The sequence below is a fragment of the Saccostrea echinata genome, unplaced genomic scaffold, assembly GCF_033153115.1.
Source record: "Saccostrea echinata isolate AGI-Se365-2 ecotype Australia unplaced genomic scaffold, CSIRO_AGI_Sech_v1 ptg000036l, whole genome shotgun sequence".
NCBI lineage: Eukaryota > Metazoa > Mollusca > Bivalvia > Ostreida > Ostreidae > Saccostrea > Saccostrea echinata.
In genome coordinates this window covers 2,241,321-2,261,245 of record NW_026889785.1, presented here as the reverse complement: position 1 = coordinate 2,261,245, position 19,925 = coordinate 2,241,321, and the positions used below count along the sequence as shown (strand labels likewise).

The following is a 19,925-nucleotide window of genomic DNA, read 5'->3' as shown; positions in this document are numbered from 1 at the left end:
GCCCCATATCACGGTAGGCGTTGGCACAATAAAGAAGCCTCACTGATTAATGGCCCTGAGTGCCGAGTAAAGGTCTTAATTTGATGCTTTTCATCGGTGACGTCTCTAATTGCGAAATATGAGAGAATATGATATATTCTCGAACAGGACGTAAAATAACATACAATCAATGAAATATATGGAGATAACGAACAGTATTCAGGCTCAAAAGTCCATTAAACAATACAAAATAGGAGCAGAGCAAACATGGGCATTCAAAACATCAGAGGTGGGATCAGGTACCATGGAGGAGTGAGCATTCCCTGCCGAGAGGTCACACCCGCCGTGTGTTTCTTGTCATAATCGGGAAATAAAGGAAAAATCCGTCGACAATTCAGTGTGTAAATAATGGTCTAACAATCAATCAAATGGCCTATCAATCAATCCAAATGCTCTTTACACATTCAGTTCGCAAGTTATTTGTTGCACCGTTATGACGTCATGGATCGGAGTTTTTATTCCAATCTACTCCAGCATTTCCTACAGATATTCCCAAACTGTTGCTTCCAATTTTTCTAATTATAAACAAACCTGACAGTGCCTTGAGATTCAAAAACAAAATGCTCTTAAGTGTTCTTGCTTTTTTTTCAATGAAATATAGAGATAACGAACGGAATTCAAGCTCAAAAGTCCATTCAAACTACAAAACAGGGACAGAGCAAACACAGACTTCTAAAACATCAGAGGTGCACATGGAATCAGGTGCCATGGAGGAGTGAGTATCCCCTGCCGACCGGTAACATCCGTCGTGTGCTCTGTGTATCTCTTATTTCAAGCTGTCTTGGATATATCGTGTCGACATAGGAATGGAAGTAACTATTGGTTATTGACAATACGTCGTCGATTTATCTAATTGTCCAGTTGAAGGCAGCGACAATTATTCTCTTCTAATGTATAAGGTTTTGAATAAATTCTGCTTCATTTGAATAAAAGAATATGTCTGCTAATAACGAGGGTGCAATAGGTACCCTTGGGAATTCCGACAGATTGTTGAAAAATCTGGTCAAAAAAAAAGAACATAGATATTGTCAATCAGAAATTCAAGCATTTTTATGCGCAAAAAGGTCATTAAATTTCGAGAAAATAAGTGAAATTAAAGCAGCTCTAAACTAGCATAAAATCAGTAAATGGAGATAAACTGTGCTTCATATGTTAGAAATACAATAACTAACACAGTTTTGAAGTTCATATTTACTTTCTGTATGAATTTGTGCCTGACAAAAGTTGAGCATATTTTATACAAATTTTTTTTTTACAAGATTTTAAACAAATTTAAAACTATCAGAAATTCCAATACAATGTCAACAAATAAATGATATCTAAATATTTTATAGCTGAAGAGATATGTTAAGGAAAGAAAATAAAATTACTGGGATCAGCAATGTTTTTTAGGAAAAAAATACAATGGAATCTCGAAATTTCTCTGTTAGTTCAAAAAGCTCAACTACTTATGGGAAAAATTATGGTATTTGTAATTAGTACATAATGAGTACTTGGTATGATTAGTCTTTGAATATAAGCATAAAATTCACCAAAAATGACTTTTATGTAAGAAAAATAAGTATAATTAACCATGTTTTATTATTTTAGGTAACTTTTATTCAATAGGATTTGAAATAATTTTCAAGTACATTTTCAAACACACTTATGTAAATATAATGGAGGAATGTCAATATTTAAGAAATAAACAACGTTATCCGGTGAACATGGCGTTATAAATAGCAATTGCTCTACTGGCATATTCCACTAAATAGGTATCTGGGCTCACCCTAACGGACACGTCGTCAACATATTAGAAAAAAATAACTGTGATATATTTTTATTATCAGTTTGCGATAATAAATCAATTATATAAAACATTAAACCATTATCAATCAACGCAGCTATGTTAAGGCTGTCCGAAGGCTTAATATGCATTAGATATATACTATTTTATTTTGAGAGATGTTTTGATTTAAATTTGTAATCTATGTATACATACACCGTTAAGTTGTAAAGGGAGTTGAATAAGGTATTATAAAAAAGCATTTTTGTGATGTCACATGACTGTATTGATCACGTGACGGACACTTATAAATTTTCTTAAATATTGCACAAAAATCGCATCGGCACAAGTGAAAAACAAAATTATGATATTATACTGCAAATAATCCTTAAAACAACAATCCAGACACATGATTTAAACATCAACGTAAAAAAATTCTACATACACTTATGATGTGAAAGGAATGTAAAAGTTATGACACTTTCCCCGTCATGTCTGCTCAAATTTGCAGTGACTTGACGTCACATGCCATTATGACGTCATATCTAGGTAGTTCAGAGAAGTTACTACGGCTGGTACACTGTACATTCTTCGGACAGCCTTATCCTAGCCGCGAAAACAAAATATATTTGCTTTACCTTCTTCTTCATATGTAATCCTATTGTATCTTAATGCAACAAGGTGGGGGTGCTTAGTTCTACATTATTTACAGATTCTTACAAAAGGTAGCAAATCACTATAAAAAAAATTCCCTAGCTGCAAGAAATGTAATAAAATTAAAATAAAATACATTGATTTTCATTAAAAAAAATAAAAGATATTGCATTATATTCGTCTCTGAATCAAAGAAAGAACTAAGAAAAGGTCACAAATACAGAGAAAATTACCACTTGTAATCAAAATATAACAGGTTTTGCATTTTTTTTTTCCTTAAAACATTTTGAAATGAAAGAAAAGGGATCAGAAAAAAAGGAATCTTCAAATATATCTCAAATAAAACCTTTACATTCTTTCATATTTTGCATGCACTACTGTTTTAATATCAAAACAGGGAATTCGAAGACTGCACATATGACATGTTAAATATCCATGAAGATTATACGAGAGACACTGATTGGGCTTTTTGACAAGGCTTGTAACAATATCGTGTTTGTTTTAAAGGCTCATTATTTAACCTGCATTTTAGAAGAACTTTGTTTTAATTCTACCTGGAAATCCAACTTATGCTCACAGTCATTTTGTAAGGCTAAATTTCTTCAGCATTGCATTTGAGCGTGTAAGACTTTTGAGATACTAGTCAGGCAAATGATTAAGAACTACCCTAATCTTTGACAACATTTAGTAACAGGTCATCCAACAAACTGTTTTTGGTTATCATAGGTTGTTTTTTATAATTTCTTTACAAACATCTCCTTCTTTCATTTATAATGATTTATTCATATTGATATATTACATTTTAGGCATTAATCTTTCCCTCTATAAGGATAATGGGGCGGCCAAGATCAAATTTAACAATTTACGACTTTCTTTGATCAAAGGAATTACAAAAGAGGAAATGGCTGGTCTAAAGGACTCCCTAAGAGGTAATATACAATTATGATATGTTGATTTGATATGCTTCATCGGTATAATAAGAACTACTTCATACTTTTGTGAATTAATTTTTTTCAGGAATAAGTTCATTGGATTCAGAATCTCTCAGTAGTGTACAGGATGTAAGAGAATTCGTAAATCTTTTACTACATGAGAAGGTTTTTACAGAACGTGATGTAATTACCTTACAGTACTTAATGAGGACCATTGGGAGGACAGATTTAGAAACGGAATGTGTTGACTACGCCACCAGTATGAAGGAGAGATTGTGTTACTTTCAACAGGAAAAACAAGCCGGTAAATAAAAAGTTTTATTTTTCTATTTGTGATCATATTTACAGGTAAGAATTTGTTTGAAAGAGAGCTTCTATTTCTGTGACAGGAGAGAAAGATTATTTTTTCTATTTATAGACGTCCTTGATGACGTCATAGTTGAGTGCTTATGTTATCCTTAGTCGAATTGCCGTTTCTAAAGTGGATTACTGTAGTAAATGTTTCTAAGTGTTATCGTTCTCCAACACCCGGAGCAATCTCCGACGTCAAAAAGACAAAGTTTTTTTCATGCCAGACAATGATTTATTTTATTTTAAAAGGGTAAATCTGTGCAATAACTCAATGTTTGTCAATAAATTTATTAGTTATTGTTGATTTGATTAATCTATGTACAAAGCTTCATTAATTCATTAGGAAATTTTGTAACTGAAACTATAAGCTGTAAATAAAGCTGTAGATAAAATTAAATCCTATTCGATTTATATAAAAATATATTGAGGTATAAGAACCATGATTAAAAACAAGAAACAAAATAGGGGTCACGAGGTACTGAAACGTCATAAGTGTCAATGGTCAATTAGAACTCGTAAAGCTTATCGTAAGAAAAAATATATTGAATAGATTTTTACGTTAATTAAATAGACTACACAATATGGCTGGTTAAAATTTTGACGTCGACCATATTTCATTGGTTATGGACGGCCAGTCTTTTATGTATGAAAGTCTAGCAGAGAGAAATAACCAGAAAACATGCCGACAATTGGAGAGGTCACCGAAGACGAAGCCGTTGACAACTCGGGACTTCGGACGAATTACTCAAGTTTAACTTCGTAAACATTTATCTTTATATATATGGGAATTTTAAATTCTTCTTTATTATTTCAATTATTTATATATAAATAAATCCTGTATATCTTCTATCTGTTCCATCAGTGAATATCATGTACTAGAAATGACACTTCTTCAATGGCGCCGTACGCCATTACGAAGTTCACAACATTCCTACTAGATTCTGTGCGACTTTTTTAAAATAATGCGTGTTGGTCATTTATTTTTTTTTAAAACGGTATCTTTTCTTTAAAATATTTTATAGTACAGAAAAAAATCGTGATCGGGCAAAAACGATTGTTCAAACGCCGAAAAAGGCCCCCTTTCATCTCTCGACCAAGTCCAGGAAATGTGGGGAAAAAAATCTTCCTAAAACCTTTCTTGTGCATATTTGTGCATCCTAAAGCCACAAATTATACCTTACTAGCTGTCAATTATCCAATTATCACTTTATTATTTTCTAACAGGTTTAATAAACGCAACAAATAAGCCCTTTTGTATACTCAGTAAGTACTTCGCTTGACCAGGATTGACACCTATGACGTCAGAGCAATGGCGCGTAACATCGGCGATCAAAATATGCATATCGAGAAATTCAAACTGAATCGCTGAAACATCAAAAATATTAATTTTCTAGCGAAGAATTTTAAATGTGTGATTTCAATAACATGTAAACTTTGTCATATCAAAAAAAATTGAGATGTGATAAAAATCCTTTAAGAAAAGGGCGAAAACTGGTTGCTGTGCAGTTTATGGGAAAAGATGTTCTGTCATATTCTAATTTTTGTATTTACTACCACCCGGTAAATTAAAAAATTACAATATGACAGAACGTTTTATCCGTCCTTAGAGCGGAACTTGACAAATTTCCAACCAATCGTGATGACGCGTAACAACGTCACGTCAAGATTGAGCTATTCATCCTGCCTCCCGTGTAATTGACATCTCATTACCACTGACACTGCTTTTAATACAGTAGACAATGATAATCATTACATTCACCCATAAACCGATTCCGCGATTTTGGTGCGTGAGCTCGTCAACTTTACTTCGGTGTTCTTTTTGACTCACATGCACACGTGCGCCGTATGTCTAATTTTTCAGCATGTTTACCCTTGAACCAATGTTGCCAAATATTTTCAAGCCTTTTCGTCTAACATTCACATGAACCAACTCAACTGGTCTTCGTTAAGTTTATCTTTTTCTCTAATTAACATCTATTGGACCAACTCAACAATAGGGCTTGAAAGCGTCGGAAAGCAGAAGAGACTCTCCACCAGCTAATCGGAATGATTGAATAATATTCGTATGAAAAAGATAAATGCACTGGTGAACTCCATGCAGAGGATAATCAAGGCTGTATAAGATGCGCGAGGGATACTTAAGTGATTTTGATTTTCACTTTTGGGGTGTGCCGTCATATGAAATGCAATAACTCATGAATTATCAGTCAAAATCAAATGAGATTTTGGTTACTTGTTGACCAAAAATGAGTCTTAACTTTATATTAGTAGAAAATACCTTTGAAGAAATAGCATTAAACCATATCAGAAGTTTACCCTGAAATATATGGAAATAACGAACAGTATTCAAGCTCAAAAGTCCATTAAACAATACAAATCAGGAGCACAGCATACAGGGACCTCTAAAACGTCAGAGGTGGGATCACGTGCCATGGAGGAGTGGGCATCCCCTGCCGACCGGTCACACCCGCCGTCTGCTCCTAGTAATAATCGGGAAATAACGGAAAATTCCGTCGACAATTCAGTGTTTAAAAATGGCCTAACAATTAGTATGAAAAACGTCAGTCAGCATTTGACTTAATGATAGATTGTATTTGCTGACAAGGTCATTGTATCGGCCATAGAACTTACGAAATGTTGACTTTAAACGAGACTGCTTATATTCTTGTTTCAACTTGATTGTCAATAACTTACCTCCTTTTAGAAAATTCTTCATACGTAAAGCATGCTCTTGCGTATCGAATCAAATGAGAGATATATACCCCGTATGCAGTTGAGTTCAGTTAGGAGAGGAAGGATAACAGCTTTTTAGATTTAGAAAATATCAAGGTTGATTTTCATAAAGCACTTGTCACGCATGAAAATTCAGAAGTAGTCAAAAATAAAGAAAAACAATTATGTAAGCCAGTTGATAAAAAAAAAGAACAGCGCAGATGTCTTTCTTCAAATAAAATATCAAAATCATAATTCTATCTTTTGTAAGTATATATAATAGTATAATAGTAAAATATTCAGTTTATGTGATTTATATTTAATAGATGGGTGTACACGAGTTAAACTGCATGTGGTGGATGACATAGAAAATTTTATAAGGCGGGATTCCTTGATTGAACGATGGTACGATGTGACCCAAAATCTATACAGGTCGTCGGGATATTACGCGAAAACAGTTTCATCATTGTAATAGAGGTTGAAAGAAAGCTGGCAATGTCACTCTTAAGAAAACCTACAGAAGAAATAGTCAAATTAGCAGACTTTAAAATTGATAGAATTGAAATTGACGGAGATGTGATCACTGTTGGAAGACAAGGTAAATACATCTTTTACATTTTGAAGTTGGGAATAAACTTACATAGTTAAAATAGCTATTATTATGCTTCCTGTCAGTGTGCCTCTATATAATAAATACCCAACTATTTCCGCATTATTATAGTGTTCTAAAAATTTCAAAATAAGCATACTATTTATATTATACTCTTTTGCTTTGCATGAACTATGCCTAGATATAGTCAGGGTTTTAATAAAAAATAACAACTTAAGTCATATTATAAAAGTAAAACGAATAAGTTTAACCACATAAATTTAAATATTTCATTCAACGTTTCACAAAATTCTGATTTTAAGTGACATTTTTTTTTAGATTCATAAGGATGGTTGCAAAAAGGTATAATTTTGATAATCATAGAAAGTTTACAATTTTTTAATATTTTAAAAAGTTATGATTTTCGTCATTTACAACCAAAATATATCTAAAAATATATACCAATCCAGGCATCCATTTTTATCATCTGTCCCTTAATTTTCATTTATGTGCTGAACTTGAATTTCTTGTATAACAAAGATTGACAGTGTCTGCAAACTTTTTTAACAGCCCTCATAAGAGTGGCATAATAAAGAAAGATAAGTAACACAGGTGTCATTCTGTGATAATGTTTGACAGCTAATTGAGGTCATTGTATGTGCCAATGGTTCAGACGTATGCTGTATTCTACTCTAATGACACCGGTCTGAACCCTGGTGCTTGAAGAGATCTTTTTATTAATACTATTATTAATATTATTATGTTTCAATGAACTCAATATTTTTAAATTTGACTGGACTGACCACACAAAAGTCTCACATTTTTCACCTTGACATTCAACACAAGCCTAAAGATACTTATAGTTCATTCTGAATCGAAAAAGTTCTATCATACAATGGACCACGCTCTGGTGGCTTGTACATACAGTTTCCTATGCTTATTCATTTATTTAATACTAAAATATAAGAATCTATAAACAAATTATTTTTCAAGCAAGTCTCTTTTACTGGAATTTAAGTTTCCATATCAAGCATCGCACTGTATTTGTCGTTTGTCTCTGTAACAGCCCCCCCCCCCCACACACACATTAAAATTATAAATTTTTAACATCAAGAACATTTTGAGGTAACGAATATATTACTGTATCAGAACTGCCAACATCATAGAATGAAAATCATAAGGTGGGATCCGGGGACAGGTAAATGCTGAATATTTTTTTCCTCATTATGCTGACTTAAATGATTTAGATAGGAAGTTAACATAGAAAGGGACAATGAAATAAAGGTACTAAAATGTGTAAGATTTATGACTTAGTTTTAGTGATGGAAATTCAGGTTTTTAAATTTTTTTGATGAAGATAAAGATATTGAAAGAATGAATAGAGATATCGTAAAGAATATTTCAGAAGCTGAAACTATAAGCCTTACACCAGAATCCTAAGGGTTGGCAGCTCTGCTGTGTTAGAATATACTTTAAACTTTTATCTCCCTGGTAAGAGGAAAGGCATAAAACATCTGTAAGTATAATGAACTTTCATAAAAAAATTCTGAGTTTGTAAGATAAGATAGAACTATAAATGCCTGATTAATTAAGAAATAAGTTATTAATTTTAGAGTTTCATTGGGATATGACATGAAGTCGGTCACGTAATCAAATTCTATACCCCGAAGGGCGTTATAGTAGATTTGATCACGTACCGACTTTATGTCATATCCCACTGAAACTCTAAAAAATGATATTTTATTTCTTATATTTATATTTTACTTTTTTTAGTGTTACAAGGAAAAATAGGCACTATTTTGACTTTGTTATAGAAATGCAACATAACGTACCTACAACGTTATGTGACGTTATAATCGGAACTTTCCAATATTACGTGTATTTTGCTTTCCATACGCAATAAAGTCTGAATGTGACCTACTGCATCTTATTGAAAATTGAATTTCAATTTAATAAGTATTGTCATTTAAGGATTGATTGATCGATTTTATTTTGTTTAACGTCCCTCTCGAGAATTGTTCACTCATATGGAGACGCCACCACTTGCCGGTGGAGAGCTGCAAATTTTGTCCTATACTCGGCACTTACGGCCATTGAGCAGTGAGGGATCTTTTTCGTGCCAGCACCTACTGCGACACGGGACCTCGGTTTATACGGTCTCATCCGAAGGACCGGTCTCCACGTCCCACATTGGGATTCGAACCCGCGACGTAAGGATCAACTCCTTACTTCGCCACTCTAGAGCAGACGCTCTAACCACTGCGCCACGCGGGCGTCATTTAAGGAAAGACATCGAAAAATGTAAATGTGTGGTAATATATTCCACTTCTGGCATTAACAGTACAGGCAGATTATGCCCCCGAATTCCAACTAAGACAAATGATCTTTACGTTAGGTCACAGCTGAAGTAGTAGTAGTAGTAGTAGTAAATTTTATTTATAGTCGGACTATATACATTTAACAAAAAAAAACATGAGCTTTAAGGCTCTTTTACCGACTAGTAACATGAAACCATCTTTAGCAAAAATAAAATGTACATATACATATAAGAGAAAACATGCTTAAATTTGACATAGACAGAAGCACATAAAACACAAGAATGGAACAAAAGACACTGGTAAACACACATAAAAAAGACATAAAAGACATAACATAAGAGAGCACACAAACACACACATATACAACAAAGATCGTGCACACACACACACACACACATATATATATATATATATATATATATATATAAAGAAGAAGAGGGGTTAAGATAGCACTAATATAGTAAAATCATAACTTAAAACAAACAAACAGTAAGCTACAAAGGGGGAGACATTAGGTATGAGGCTTAAAAGTCTGGAGTCTGCAAGAACTACATTTACAATTTAGTTCTCCACACCAAGATGAAATGTAGTTTGAAAATTGATTATAAGAGGAGAATTTCCTGACTTCATTTGGCTGGGAGTTCCAGAGCTTTGCTGCCTCATACCTGAATGATTTCATTCCATACCTTGTTGTTCTTGGTCTTGGGACCTCTGCAGTATTTGTATATCTAAAATTGTATGAATTATTTTTAAAAACAACTAGGTCTTGCAAAAAGACAGGACGAAAACCTTGGATAATTGTAAAAGTTTCTAGAGCAATGGCTCGCATTCTTCTAGTTTTCAGGGATGGTAGTTTAGATTTATTTAATAAACTTTCATATGAGCTTTTATAATTTTCATAGATAAATCTTAAAGCCCTTTCCTGAATTTTTTCTATTTTACGAGTGTTTTGCTCTGTACAGAAGTGCCATGTTAAAGGACAATAACTGAAGTTGGACATTATGAAAGAATGATATATTGTAAGTTTTCCTAACTTAGTTAAATGCTTTGCTGCCTTTTTACACATATTTGTGATATGTGTATCGAATGACAACCTGAAGTCAGTGGTGATGCCTAGAAGCTTAACCTCATCATCACAGGGATTTTTGACTCCATCTAAATATAATATAACGATATAATGACCTTCTCAGCAAATACAATCTATCATAAAGTCAAATGCTTATGGACGTTTTTCATAGTTATTGTTAGGCCATTATTTACACACTGAATTGTGTACTGATTTTCCGTTATTTTTCGATCATTACAAGGAGCACACGGCGGATGTGACTGGTCTACAGGGGATGATCACTCCTCACCTGAGGTCAACTCTGATGTATTTAGAGGTCCGTGTTTGCCCTGCTCCAAATTTGTATTGTTTCAGTGGACTCTTGAACTTTAAAACTAATCGTTATCTTCATTTTTCATGCAATAATAGTTCGCTCCACGTTGGACATTTTAATTTTTTTTTTAAATTTGTAACTATATATATCTCTGATCAAGGACTCGAAAACAATATATAGGGTTTTGTATGTATTCCCTAGATTTAGTGTTATTTAACCACCTACTAAATTAAGTTTAGTTTAATGAAATTACTTTTAAACAATTTTAAAGAGTATTTGTCGTATTTTTGAAATGATATTCTTATCATTCTTTTCAATAGATTTATATGCATTGTGCGATGATATGTGAAATGGCATGTATGTTATATAATCAAGGTGATGTTTCTTTCTACTTGGCAATTTAAAACATATGAATGTTCAAAATGTGATATTGAATCAATTGTACATCAAAATAGAATATCCCCCCTCCAAGTATAAAAGACAAGGAAAATGGGGGAAATGTGGTTAGGATAAATAAAGAAAACCTGTATTTTGAAATTCTAGATACCAATAAGTGCTTTGAATTTCTTATTAAATGTTAACAGTTTTGTCTGAATGCTTTCATGAATTAAGATGTTATGTATATATCTTAGATTCTATAACGGACTCTGAGGATTGTGAAATGGAAGTTGAAAAGATGGATATCCGGTTGGTAAAGAAAAAAAGCGGTGACAAAAACATGAGAGGTAAGATTGTATCTCCAAATACAAAATTTAAGGAAGGCTTTAATTTTACCTGTAAAATTCTGAGAAAATAAATTTCAAATTGAATTGCCAACATTCATTAAAGCAGCGTCTCCAGATGAGTAAAAAATTCTCGAGAGGGACGTTAAACAATAAACAAACAAACATTAAAGCAGTATTTTTTATTTATGATTTTTAAAATTGAGCAGTGTTTGATTTTCCATTTATTTAACAAGCTTAAATAAACAATTAATAAATATTGAACGTGTAATTATTCATTCTTTTCTGAATAACAACATAAATAAGAAAAATGGAACACAAACTTTTGCTTAGTTTAAAAAATACATTCTGAGACCAAAGTTAGCGTTAAATCCTTAGGAATTCATGTTAATTCTGTACATTGTTAGATCTTTACTATCATGAAAGAAAATTAAAAAAAAACGTTATTTGAGGTTCAACAACAGACCCAGGAGATCATGACATTGAATGTGAAGAAATTGAGGAAATGGGTGATTGCTTGATACAGAAAGAAAGGAACGAGGAAAACTTGAGTGGTAAGAGTGTTTCGCTTACAGAAAAGTTCACTTAACGCCATCATGGTAAAAAATATTCAGAAAAAAATTGAATTGACTTATCAAGGTTTCGACAAATAATGACCACCTATCTATTTAAAAGCACCAATGTTAGCGTTAGTTATGCATTAGAAAAATTACTACAGTACTATAGATTCACAAATAATTTTTCAACTGATCCTTTTTAATCACTTGTGCCAGTCTAATATACACACAATTTATAAATTCTAACTTATTCTTAGATGTGTAACGGGGAGCATTTCACATTGTTCTTTTTGTCCCCCGCTTTCACTGTCTGTCTGTAACACTTTAGTTTCCGTGCGATGTCTACAGAAGCCTTTGAGCTTTCGCAATGAAATTTTGCAAAACAACTCCCTATGGCCTAAAGAAAAATCCTATTGATTTTGAAGTCAAAAGGTCAAAGGTCAAGGTCATAAATTTATAAATTCTCTCTGTTTCAACACTTTCATTTCCGCGCGATATCTCGAGAATCCTTTGAGCTTTTGCAATGAAATTTGACATAACAACTCCCTGTGGCCTAGAAAGACCCCTATTGATTTTGAGGCCAAAAGGTCAAAGTTCAAGGTCGTAAATTGATGCATTTCGTCTGTGTGTAACACTTTCGTTTCCGAGCGATATCTCAAGAAGCTTTTGAGCTTTTGAAATGAAATTTTATACCATAACTCCCTAGGGCCTCTCTCACCCCTCTCAAAGTGTCCCACCCCGTTTTTTTTAAAAATTATTATTTATTGTATTAAAAGTCGCTTGGCACTATTTTTAGCACAGGGACATGTGGAGAGTTATTAAGTACAATACAGGTTGTCGGCGGACATTATATTTTATACTTTATTACATCTATTAAAACTGTTTAGTAAAGGCTAAATTTGACACCATGTATTGTGTAAAATTTTGACAATATCGAACGTGAATATTTATATGTGAGTTAATGTTTGCATTTAATTTGCTATACAATCAAGTGCCTTCGTGGTCCAAGGGTATGACTCTCGCTTAGCATGTGAGAGGTGCAGGGTTCAAATCCCGGACGATCCTTTTTTTTGAATTTATTTTTTTTGGATTTACTAAATGATAGTATTCAGCATGTGAAATGAAAAAGTTATGACGTCTGGCTTGTTCAAACTCATAAAATCATTATTACAGCGTGATAAATATTCCATATAAAAAGAATCTTCTATAAACATATTAAAGAATGAGCAATAAAATCTTTATATACATATTGGCATTTTTCATTTGCTTCAATATAATGTATACATTTAATAATTCTACAAATCCAGGGGGGAGTTCGACCCCCCCCCCGAACTGCGCATGCTCTTCTTTTTTCCCCAAGCGGGGGACACACATCCTCTCAATTAGCTTGTTGTAATTGTTTGAATACGCTGTATATCAGATACAGAAGAGAATCGCAAAATTTATGCAAATTTTCACCATTTAAACAAGACAATAACGCTTAAAACATCAATGCAGTCACATGAATTAAACACTAACCCTTACTCTTTTCTAGCGTTTATAAATAAGATATATATATAAATGGATTCAATTTAATGTATGATATATCTATATATATCTATATATATCTATATATATATATATATATATATATATATATATATATATATATATATATATATATATATATATATATATATATATGATATATCTTCATCTATTCGCTGCAATAGTTATGTTTTCAATTAAACTACATATGTTAAATACTTTTCCCAAATAATATATCTTCTTTATTTATAATAATAGGAAGACTGGGGTACTCTGTACTCGAAACAACAATTATTATTTTAAAAATAATTATTATAACGTTGTCTCTTTTTAATGAAATATACGGAAATAACGAACGGTATTTAGGCTCAAAAGTTCAAAGTAGAGCAAAACGGACCTCTTAAACATTAGAGATGGAATCTGGTACCATGGATGAATGAGTATCCCCTGCCGACCGGTCATACCTGCCGTGAGTTTACACCTGCCATGGGTTCTTTGTCATGATCGGGAAATAACGGAAAAACGCCGACAATTCGGAGTGTATAAATGGTCTAACAATTAGTATGAAAAAACGTCAGTCAGCATTTGACTTAATGATAGATTTAATTTGCTGATAAGATCATTGTATCGACCATATAACTTAAGAAATAATGACTTTAAATAAACTGCAATATCTTTATATGCAGAGAGAGAGAGAGAGAGAGAGAGAGAGAGAGGTACATGAAATATGAAGATAACGAACAGTATTCAATCTCTTAAGTCCAATGAAACGATACAAATTTGAAGCAGAGCAAACACGGACCTCAAAATTTAGAGGTGGGACCAGCAGGTGCCGACCGGTCACACCCGCCGTGTGCTCTTTGTCATGATCGAGTTATAACGGAGAAATCCGTAGACAGTTCAGTGTATACATAATGGCCTAACAATAAGTATGAAAAACGTCAGCCAGCATTTGACTCAATGATAGGTTGTATGTGCTGACAAGGTCATTGTATCGACCATATAACTTGCGAAAAGATGACTGCAAACGAGACTGTTGATATCCCTGTTTCATCAACTTGTTTGTCAATAGCTTGCCTCGTTTTAGAAACTGTTCATACGTAGAGCATGCTCTTGCGTATTGAATCAACTGAGAGACATAAACCCCATATGCAGGTGATAAGGGTATATTGCTGCATAAGTAAGAGAAGTTGACGATTGAAAAGTTAAAGTCATCACGTATATCATAACGCTTGGTTGTTAGGTTACCATTAACGTCTTCTAGTAAAATATCCAAGTGTGAAACAGATGTGTCAGATTCTGTATTATCTTTAAATTCAAGCTCACTGGGATATAATGTGTCGACATATGAATAGAAATAACTATTGTTAATTGATAATACGTCGTCGATTTATCTAAATGTCGAGATGAATGTCATAGCAAGTGTTTTCTTCTTCTCATGTGTAAGATTCTGAATAAATTCTGCTTCATATGAATACAAAAAAAAATTAAAAAAAAAAAGTAAATAAAAAATTAAAAAAAAAATGATGAAAAGTCGAGAGGCAAGAGTTTCATACAGTTTTGTGAAAATTTATGATAAAAATTATAGAGTAAATGAGGGATCAGGTGCAACAGAGGAGTTAACATTCTCTTCGTCGATCGGGCACACACTCTTTTGTGGACAGATGTTTTCCAAATGGGCCTTGGAGCAGAATCATAAATATCAATCATATGAACTCAAAATCTATTTACCTCTTAACTTATAAAACCGTTATGTGGATCTGAAAAGAAATCTTTTATTATGACGCTTAAATGACCACTAAATGAAAAAGGTTGAGATACGAACCATGTTCAAAAACCTACAAACAATATATATATATGGGAAAAGGACATAAAATATGAATCCAGAAAATTCTAAATTTAGGATTAGGTACCTACAAGGAGTATGTATCCCGTTTGTCGTAATCGCCGAGAGCAGTGTGTATAGAACAGGTCCCTTTTTGAAATTTGTACATTCCTAAGCAAAAATTGCCTTGAATATTTTTTTTTCAATTATTTCAGGTTCAACAATGGACGTTTGGAGATATAAAATGAATAATGAAGATAAGGAAAAGAAGGAATCTGGGTTAATGATAAAAGAAAGATTTGAGAGAAAATCGAAAAGTGAGAGCTTTCTTTTATTTGAATAATGATTTGTCAGAAATATTTTTTCCAATTTTTTAAAAAGTGATATTTATTTATTATGCGGGTATGTTAAGGCTACACCCAGAGATATCCTACTTGCCTTTACAATATGACGTCATAGTAAGCTGTATGACGTGAACTTTAGAAATAATGATTTCTTAATATCTATATTTAAAGTTTAATTCCAGGTCAAAGAAATGAATGGAATCATTTAAAACATAATATTAACTAAATCTTGTCGTTTTTGTGTGGTATAACTAGCTAAGTATTTAGCACGGGGGTTAAATACCAAACCCATGATGTCATAACTATTGATCAAATATTTGCCGAGTGAAATTAAACGTGACGAGAATTCATGTAAACAAATAGATGAAATGGGAGTTTTAAAGCATATACCGTGAATGTTATGTGTGATTCATAAGGAATTAAAGATTAAGAATCAGGTACGCTGATATATTCTTATCATGTTTTCTTATAATGAACACAGGCAGTGCTTTGAAATCCCGGTCAGCCTTTCCTCTGTCGTTCTATAACAACAAAGATACAAAAGTTCAACACTACGCCGCATACTTTGAAACAAAATTTTTGTTTGTATCGAAAGCTTGTATTCTCTAGTACTTGGAAAGTGCTGCTAGAATCGTGTGGTTAACATGAATTGATAACAATTCCTTGATCGTATGTATAAAATGTAAAAATTTTGGTAAGGTTTCATGTGAAACTTTTGGAATATTTTTTTCTGTGTCGGGAGAGTAGGATTCTAGCAGCACTTTTCATAGCCCAGTCATGTTTTTACATAATTATTTTCACTAAAAGAAATGAATTAGCTCCGGGGTAGTGTTGAACTTTTCACTTTTTCATTAAGGCAATTTTTCTATTTATAGACGTCACGTGATGACGTCGTGATGGAGTGCTTCTTTTAGCCTAAGACTCAATGACGTCTATACAATGGATAATAATAGTAAATGTTTTATCTATGGCTTTTCCGATTTATCAATGTTACATTTTACGAAAAAAGTCTAAATTCGCCGAAATATGATCTGGGTACTGCCTTAACATACCTGCATATGTCACCACGAAAGAAGTCCGGGAATGTTCACGCAGATCCTTTAGACAATACTAATGAATTTTTATAGAAATGATAAACAGTAACTGTAGTTTTGCAAATCGCATTTAAAATTTGAAACCGCCTACCGTTGCCATGAAAACAGAAGGAAAGTAAAAATTGCTAAACTTCAATTTTCTCACGAACTGCTCAGGCAATTATTTTGAAACTTGTAAGGATTGTTCCTTGCATTCTGCCAAATTTATTTCTATCGAAAAAAAATTGGAATCTTTTGCAAATAATTGCCTTAGGAATGTAAGAAAAAAAGGTTAATATACGCACAAACATTCTCCGAGGTGCCTTGAATAATCGTGATGAAAATTTAAAGAAATTATGATAAGAAACTCTATTTGTTCAGTCAACATTCAAAAATTTCTGAATACCTACCGTTGCCATGAAAACAGGAGAAAGGAGAATTTTAATTTTCATTTTTCTCAGTAATTACCAAAGCAAACTTTTCAAATCTTTTATTGGTATAATCCTTTCATTGTATCACAGTGGTTTCTGCCTAAATGGAATTGATGGTCAGCGGAAGGAAGTCGGGACGACTTATTATTTTTGATTCACCTTACTTTTGTCTCGGAGCCTTCTCCTTTCTAGCTTAGAAATCTTTATGAAACTTCACAGAAATAAGTCAAAGAAATTGGCGTATTTTTATTTCGCGGGTATGTTAAGGAAGCATACAAATCATTTCTCGGGAAATTTAGACTTTTTTAAGAAAATTAAGATTAATAATTCATCAAAGTCTCCGATAAAACATAAACTATTATTAACTATTACATAAAGACACGGAGCGTCCGAGGCCAAGTAGTGCACCACCTCGACGTCATCACGTGACCGCTATTAATAGCAAAATATTCCTTAATGAAAAACTTCACAGAACAACACTACCCCTGGCTTAAATAATTTCTTTGAGTAAACGACATAGTTGAAAAACATCTCTTATGCCTAAAAAGTGCTGCTAGAATCCCACTGTCCGATCGGGAAAATAATTATTCCACATATACGTACGAAACCTTACCCGATGTTTCCATTTTATGCATATAACCCGAGATATTTCTGCAAACCATGTTAAGCTCACGATTCTAGCAGCACTTTCCAAGTATTATAGAATACAAGCTTTCGATATGTACAAATCTTATGTTTTTAAGTATCCAGCTTAGTGTTGTTCTTTTGCATTATTGTTGTCTCAAATGACAGAGGAAAGGCCAACCGGGATACGTAAATGGCTGACTGTCTTCAATAGAAGATATAATCGATGAAAATAAATCAACATACCTCTTTATCGTACTTTAACTTCACATGAATAACACACAATATTCCCGGTATTTGCTTTTAAACCTCCTTTTACGTTTTTTTTTACATGCGGTTTTGGCCAAATTCTCGTTACACAACATGATCGATTCTCAAGTTACTTGTTGAACAGTTATGACGTCATTGGTCGGAGATTACAATTCAAGTGACAGATACAGCATAACAAAATAAAAACATTTTATTTTTGTTAATATTTGCAAATTTCTATTCATTTTCAGGAGTCAAATTATATTTCTAATTAGAAATATTAGGAAAACTTGTGTTCTAAACTTGACGTCATCTCGCCTACTATGACGTCATATTGTATCACTGATTTAGTCAAGTCAGATTATCTTAGTGCTTCCTTAACACACCTGCGTTTCCTCTATTCAAATATGGAAGACCATGTCGTGAATTCTAAATAAAATGACCTTCACCTTCATATCAAAAGTAACCCTTAATCAAGTTCTCAAAATGCCAAGGTTTAAAACTTCTAGACAGTGATGGTTAATTGACAAGTCTACTTTCAAGTTCACCCCCCTCCCCTCGAAACACTTCAAACAAGATAAATACGCATATATAAAAATTACAATTGATAGGGAAGATCTTAAGAGTTTCATTTTTAAAATTTACTTCCGCTGATGTGATCTGAAATTTTGTTACAATTCATTCTTCTGTTTTGTCTGTAGAATTTATAAATATTTTATTCAGAATTAATTTATCTTTTAAAAATAGTGATTGTCAGCTGAAATCATTAGCATTTTCCTGTTTTCTAGTGAATGTATTACTTGCATATTAATAATTAATAACAGGAATAAAACATTAATAATAATTAATAATTAGAATTATTTCAATTTAAGTTTCATCGTTTTTATTAATTTGAAAATCCAGGTATCAGCTCGTGCAGGTGCGTGAAGGCCTTATCACTACTGTACAAAAACATTTAGCACGCCGGATATGGTCTTGATTCTGCAACTCTAAAATATTTACATATAGTTTATAATCTCATAAGAAATTAGCCTCTGTCCGAGAAATGCCGAAGTTGAAGAGGAAAATTTAAGAATTATTTTGCTCTATCCATGTTTTGACGTGAACCTGGCATTTTGTGAATTAAGGTCTTACGTCTTCCACAGAAGACCTTCCTGTTATCCTGATATCAGAGATAAATTAATAATTTTATTGTAACCAATCAGTTATTTCAAAAACAGTTTTCTTCTAGACAATATGATCTCTTGCATACATGTGAATCTTGTTTGTGACGGGGGAGGGGCTTTTTCTATAAATACTCACTTTTTTAAGCAGTTGAACAATCTTACATCTTATGGTTCAGTTCTGGGTGACATACGGTATTGCTTGCAATAGCAGATTTTCTAGTTATTCTTACCTCTTTCATTTCGATTATTTGTAAAAGGAATATAATGAAAAATAAATTGATTCTATTTACTTGTACTTTATTAGACTCGCAGTTTATGATAATTTTTATAACTTCTATGCTCTAGTAAATATATACTTTAGGTTAAGGAGAGGGCGTTGGGAGATATAAGATGGAAAATGAAGATAAAGAAAAGAAGGAGTTTGGGTTTAAAATTAAAGAAAGATTGAAGAGAAAATCGAATTGTGAGTTTTCTTTTATTTATATGATAATTTGACAGGAAGATTTACATGTATAAATTTAAGACATCAATAAATATAATCATTTTAGATAAATATACTCCATTCTCGCTTCTACACTCAATCGTGAAGTAAATTACCCCAATGGAAGTCTAATTTCACAACATATCGATATTTTGCCAGCATTTATTCTTCTGCTTTGTCTATAGAA

At 32.6% G+C, this 19,925-nt stretch overlaps 2 protein-coding genes across 2 annotated transcripts in view; both read left to right on the top strand.

Annotated features, from left to right (window-relative positions):
* Nucleotides 1–3,275: 3,275 nt before the first annotated feature.
* Nucleotides 3,276–7,047, top strand: LOC133199873 (uncharacterized). Its single transcript, XM_061335692.1, has 3 exons — nucleotides 3,276–3,387; nucleotides 3,476–3,694; nucleotides 6,780–7,047. Exons 1-3 carry the CDS (start codon nucleotides 3,360–3,362, stop codon nucleotides 6,923–6,925), a joined length of 393 nt encoding a protein of 130 aa, XP_061191676.1. The 5' UTR covers nucleotides 3,276–3,359; the 3' UTR covers nucleotides 6,926–7,047.
* LOC133199850 (uncharacterized) overlaps nucleotides 6,949–19,925 on the top strand; it is a 26,317-nt gene continuing 13,340 nt past the window's right edge. Inside the window, exons 1-4 of the mRNA XM_061335672.1 lie at nucleotides 6,949–7,051; nucleotides 11,372–11,464; nucleotides 11,926–12,015; nucleotides 15,586–15,687. Coding sequence (XP_061191656.1) covers nucleotides 6,949–7,051; nucleotides 11,372–11,464; nucleotides 11,926–12,015; nucleotides 15,586–15,687 — 388 coding nt within the window. The remainder of the gene's footprint in view (nucleotides 7,052–11,371; nucleotides 11,465–11,925; nucleotides 12,016–15,585; nucleotides 15,688–19,925) is intronic.